This window comes from Oncorhynchus tshawytscha, unplaced genomic scaffold, assembly GCF_018296145.1.
Source record: "Oncorhynchus tshawytscha isolate Ot180627B unplaced genomic scaffold, Otsh_v2.0 Un_scaffold_10343_pilon_pilon, whole genome shotgun sequence".
NCBI classification, from domain to species: domain Eukaryota; kingdom Metazoa; phylum Chordata; class Actinopteri; order Salmoniformes; family Salmonidae; genus Oncorhynchus; species Oncorhynchus tshawytscha.
In genome coordinates this window covers 149,350-155,436 of record NW_024609784.1, presented here as the reverse complement: position 1 = coordinate 155,436, position 6,087 = coordinate 149,350, and the positions used below count along the sequence as shown (strand labels likewise).

Genomic DNA, 6,087 nt, shown 5'->3' with positions numbered 1-6,087 from the left:
CTGTACAGAAGACCAACAAAACTTTAAACTTCTTACTGCACAGAATAATTTCCCTCTCCATATCCCCTACAAGAGTAAATATACTTACTTTGAATAAGTGCTTTTACTTTTATATTTCTTTTGCACATTCTCTCCAGCTATATACTGTCCTCATTTTTTTCTTCTACTTATTTGAATTCAATATTTTTGTTGTTGTAGCACTGTTGAGAGGAGAGCTTGCAAGTAAATGTATACACCCTGTGCATATGACAAAAACTTTGATTTGATGAGCTGACTGATTCTGAAACGTTGGGAGGTGTTAACACTATGCTTCCACCTAGTGATGCTAACATCTAAACACAAAACTACTATGTATCCCATTGAACGCTCTCCCTGGCTGCATGGTTGAACAAGACGCACCTTGAGTGTAGATCCTTTAGGTCCGATGAGTCTCTGCCTCCTCTTCACAAACCGTTCTCTGGTTCTGACCAGCGTGCCAATTTTGATGATGTCACACGCCATGTCATCCTCCAAAATACGCACGGCCTAAAGGCGGAAGACAGAAGAAAACATCAACCAAATGAAGATGCTTGTACTGGTTTCTTTCTATGGGGTAAGTATAGAGTTTCGACTATTCTTCCACATTATCAGGATCATTGTTGGAAGTTCAACTATGAATGGATGAACAAGAGAGCATGCCTACCTGCTCAAAAGGCACACTTCTGGCCAACAGCTTGATGAGGTCCCGTGCCCTCACAACGGCATATGGGTCAAAGGTCTTTTTGGTGGTGCAAACCGTGATGCTGCCCTCGATCAAATCCAGGGTGGCCTTGATGTGTTGTTGATGAGGAAGAAAAGCAGAACATCAATGCTTTGGACAATTTAAAGGCTGTGTGCCCAAATCTAGGAGAGGATCATTCATCCTCACATGGCTACATCTGCATGTTCTCACACACCTATACACGGGCTGATAAGAATGGATCAACTCTTGTCAACATGTAACATTATTCTTAAAGTTGAACCCTAATGGTGAAACTACCTCACATTGTGATCTTACAACAAAGAAGTTGCTGCAAACAAAAATGTCCCCCTGAGACATCATTGCACAGTCCAGTGGAGGCTGCTGATGGGGAGGACAGCTCATAATGGCTGTGGAACAGAAAGTGAATGGAATCACACATGAAAACCATGTGTTTGATACTATTCCAATCCAGCCATTAACACAAAGCCTCATTCTCCCAATGAAGGTGCCATAACCTCCTGTGTTGCAAGACGCTATAGAATAGCAGAATACGTACTGCCATTTTTACCACCGCTCGACACACACCTCTCCTCTGTTTCATCCACAAAACAAAACAATAACATAGGGGCTGGTCCAGACAGTGACACCACAGACAGATTAATGAGCCAGATATTTCACCGGATGTGTAAATGTGAAGCATCCGGTTGGCGTTAATTAGGGCTGGGCAGTATACCATATTTCATGATATACTGGTATTGATGCAGGGACCGGTTTGGGTTTTTACTTTATCTTCTATACCGAATGTTTGGTTTGTTAAATGTGATACACCATGTGTAATGTCAATTTTTATAATTCACTTCGCTACTTGAGTCATCTCGCTCCACTTTCTCTCCGTGCCACTTTCCACACAGACCTTGCCATGTCACTCAAGGAGCGCATTTGATGTTCCTCAACCATGAGACACTTGCCTTCAGTCTGCATGGTCAATGCAGCAATGTTGATGACAACAATGCTTTTCACTTTGCTTCTTAATAATAATCCACTAGCCTTCTATAATGACACTATTAGTTTGTGTTTCTTACATCAGCAAACAGCTAGTCTGTCTTTTCTTAGCAAGTTGCTCTAAATCTTGAGACAGTAATTGTTAGCCACTAATGCTAATAGCTAGCTAATAAAGATACTGAGTATGAGCAAATGTAGCTACCTAATACAGCCTGATAATACTAGTGATGGTGTAGACCTAAATCAGCATGTTGTTTGTGCAACAGTATCTTCTAAATCAAAGAGGAATATGCAAAGCAAGAATATGTTAGCTACATCAAGTAGCTAAGAGAACACATGAAATGTAGCCAAAGCTTATAGGGTCCCCTAGGAAACACTTACTAACAATTTAGTTCCTACCAGATCACAATAACTCCTACCGGGCATTTTAATTTGTTGTCATCTCAAACACTGTATTCAAAGTGCCCACTATTATAATCTAACTATAGAATTAGAATAGTCATTATATTTCCATGTTTCCAACAGTTTTGCTCTAATTCACAAGTCACATCACAATTGCAACATTTGGTTAAAAATACATCCTAGATTATTTGCCCATATCGTGCAGCCCTATGTGGCAGTGTGGAAATGATCTCAATTGAGCAGTGGTGTAAAGTACCTAAGTAAAAATTATTTCAAGTACTTCTTAAGTAAAACATACTTTCAAGTACTACTTAAGTAGTTTTTTGGTATCTGTCCTTTACAATTTTTTAAAATTTTTTGACAACATTTACTTTACCACATTCCTAAACAAAATACTGTACTTTTTACACCATACATTATCCCTGACACCTAAAAGTACTCGTTACATTTTGAATGCTTAGCAGGACAGAAAAATGGTCCAATTCACGCACTTTTCAAGAGAACATCCCTGGTCATCCACTACCTCAGATCTTGAGGACTCACTAAACACAAATGCTTTGTTTGTCAATTATGTCTGAGTGTTGGAGTGTGCCCCTGGCTATCCATACATTTTTTTTAAACAAGAAAATGGTGCCATCTGGTTTGCTTAATATAAGGAATTTGAAATGATTTATACTTTTATTTTTGATAATTAAGTACATTATATCAATTACATTTCCTTTTGATACTTAAGTATATTTAAAACCAAATACTTTTAGACTTTTACTCAAGTAGTATTTTACTGGGTGACACTTTTACAAGTCATTTTCTATTAACGCAAACGCATCTATACTTTTACTCATGTATAACAATTGGGTACTTTTTCCACCACTGCAATTGAGTGCAGGAAATGCAGAAATAATAAGTGCTGAAATTTGTTTTGGTTGAAGTTGAATTGAACAGTATAAAACAATCAGAATGGAGACTCATCGAAATCACTTATAATGTATGTGTTGCCACCCTAGGATCACTCACTGCTCAAAGCAAATGTATAACTTTTATTATTCAAAAACTAAAAGACTGTCACACCATACATTTTTTAAATTTAAATACCGTGATATATTTTGGCCATATTGCTACTCACTACCAAATATTGTGATGAGAGGAAGCCCACTGCCCGGCAGTGCGAGACGATGGGGTGAGATGGATTGAGGCCGACATTCTGCAAATTTTCTACTATTCCTAAATCATTTTTTAAACGTTTTAATTATATATGGCCATTGACTCTGGAATAGACCATATAACTGCCTTGTGGGCTTAGTTCAACTGCCCATCAGAGCCCAAAATACGTTTTTATACTCCAATAAACAATGGAGACACTATAGCCTCGAGGCATTGTACAAGCTATAACTTGATCTCATGGATGGTTAAATCCTTGCATTCATAGCTGTCTATGAATTTGAGTGGCTACATTTCTCCAGCAACGTCCCTCAGCTTTTAACCAAACCCCGTATCAGAATGGACGCTTTGTTATTATTTCAACTGCATATTTCCCTTTTAATTTGCTTAACTTACTGAATCGCCTAATGCTTTTTGCACCAGTGGCCAGCATTCTTTCAGGTATGCCTCTCTATACTTCGGAAAGAGAGTGGCGAAACTGCTCTCCTCCAGTAGACCTTTGGGGTTGTCATCTTTTGTGAATGCTGGCTCCTTCCATCCATCGGGAACAGTGAAGAGTTGAGATTCATCCACTGAAAATACAAGATTATAAGCTAGGATATAACACACCTAACGTTATACTTAGCTTCATAACTAGGTAGGTAAATTGCATGCACGTTTTCCCATAGAACAAACGTTCTTTCACTGAGAACAAATTGGTAGCAGTCTTCAAGCAGTGCTCATACTAGCACCATAAATAAGCATGAGGCCGGGCGAGCTACACAAATCAAGGGAAATCAGGCTTCTGCTCAGATACATGTATCCAGAAACGTGGACTATTATTAAGAAATAATACATTTGTTTCTGATACTAGACAATACCGTTGTAATACCTTGGTTTGTATTCTTTTTCGACTTCTTCCCCGACCGCGTTTCATTCACGCTTCCTTCATTAGTGGAGGACGCCATTTTTGTTATGCCGGAAATACAGACCGGAACTGCGTAGTTTGGAACTAAGATGAGGGTTGCATTCAAAATTGCTGCGTTGCATTACGTGCTAAGAGCGTTCTTGAAACTATATCCCAATGTGTAAGAGTCTTTGCAAAATTGTGCCACAACAACCTTTTCGATCCTTACAATATTTGCTATTATTTAGCTATCCTTCATATTGATTTGTCGTTCCTATCACTACATTATTGGAGCGGCGGGTAGCCTAGAGCGTTGGGCCAGTAACCGAAAGATCGAATCCCAGAGCTAAGGTAAACATCTGTCGTTCTGCCCCTGTACAAGGCAGTTAACCCACTGTTCCTAGGCCGTCGTTGTAAATAATAACTTGTTCTTAGCTGACTTGCCTAGTTAAATTAAAAAACAATTTATAATAACACCCCTATCACTATATTATATAAATAACCATTTCTGACAGTGTATTTCCAAACTACGCAGTTCCGGTCTGTATTTCCGGCACTTATCTCCCTCACTAGCTTTAAGCACCAACTGTCAGAGCAGCTCACAGATTACTGCACCTGTACATAGCCCACCTATAATTTAGCCCAAACAACTACCTCTGTCCCTACTGTATATAATTTATTTATTTATTTAGCTCCTTTGCACCCCATTATTTTTATTTCTACTTTGCACATTCTTCCATTGCAAATCTACCATTCCAGTGTTTTACTTGCTATATTGTATTTACTGTGCCACCATGGCCTTTTTTTTGCCTTTACCTCCCTTATCTCACCTCATTTGCTCACATCGTATATAGACTTGTTTATACTGTATTATTGACTGTATGTTTGTTTTACTCCATGTGTAACTCTGTGTCGTTGTATGGCCTTTTTTTTGCTTTTACCTCCCTTATCTCACCTCATTTGCTCACATCGTATATAGACTTGTTTATACTGTATTATTGACTGTATGTTTGTTTTACTCCATGTGTAACTCTGTGTCGTTGTATGTGTCGAACTGCTTTGCTTTATCTTGGCCAGGTCGCAATTGTAAATGAGAACTTGTTCTCAACTTGCCTACCTGGTTAAATAATGGTGAAATAAATAAAAATTCATGTTCAGGTGGTAACTTCGCTTCGTTGGCTAATTAGCTGCTGTTTAGCCATAATCAGCAGATTTTCGACCAACCTGACTCTACCTTCTTCGTTCTCATTTCGGAAGTCACTGGTGTCTTCAGAACTCCTATAGCTAGTTGCATTGAAATACCTATCGAAAATACTCCATTATTAAATACAGTTTTGTGTAACGGATGTGAAACGGCTAGCTAGTCAGCGGTGGTGCGCGCTAAATAGCGTTTCAATCGTGACGTCACTTGAGACCTTGAAGTAGTGGTTCCGCGGCTTTTGTGGAGCGATGGGTAACGATGCCTCGTGGGTGACTGTTGTCGACGTGTGCAGAGGGTCCCTGGTATGGGCGAGGGGACGGTCTAAAGTCATACTGTTACATTTGCAACAATTTATACGCCGCCATCTTAAGTGTCTTTGTGCAAGATTTTGGCTATTAATTGTGACTAGCGTTAGCACATTGCCTGGAAGTCTATGGGAATAGCTAGCATGTTAGCTGCTACCATAGATGTCAATGCATTGTGCATACCTAGAAGTATATGGGAATAGCTAGAATGCTAGGTGCAGCCATGGGTGGGCCTTGGAGGGCATAGGCCCAGCCAATCATGAGTTTTTCCACACACAGGCCTCATTACAGAGAAATACTTCCAAGCCCGGTAAGGTCTACACTTGTATTCAGTGCATGTGACAGTTTGATTTGATGTCTGAGTGTTGCAGTGTGCCTCTGGCTATCCATTTTTTTTTTTAATTGTGCCATT

At 39.4% G+C, this 6,087-nt stretch overlaps 1 protein-coding gene across 1 annotated transcript in view; it reads right to left on the bottom strand.

Moving 5' to 3' along the window:
* The window catches only part of LOC121845872 (KRR1 small subunit processome component homolog), a 45,991-nt gene extending 41,310 nt beyond the window's left edge, over window positions 1-4,681 (bottom strand). Inside the window, exons 1-4 of the mRNA XM_042318055.1 lie at window positions 4,155-4,681; window positions 3,680-3,855; window positions 683-817; window positions 349-525 (exon numbers count right to left, since the gene is read on the bottom strand). Coding sequence (XP_042173989.1) covers window positions 349-525; window positions 683-817; window positions 3,680-3,855; window positions 4,155-4,230 — 564 coding nt within the window. The 5' untranslated portion in view covers window positions 4,231-4,681. The remainder of the gene's footprint in view (window positions 1-348; window positions 526-682; window positions 818-3,679; window positions 3,856-4,154) is intronic.
* Window positions 4,682-6,087: the final 1,406 nt, after the last annotated feature.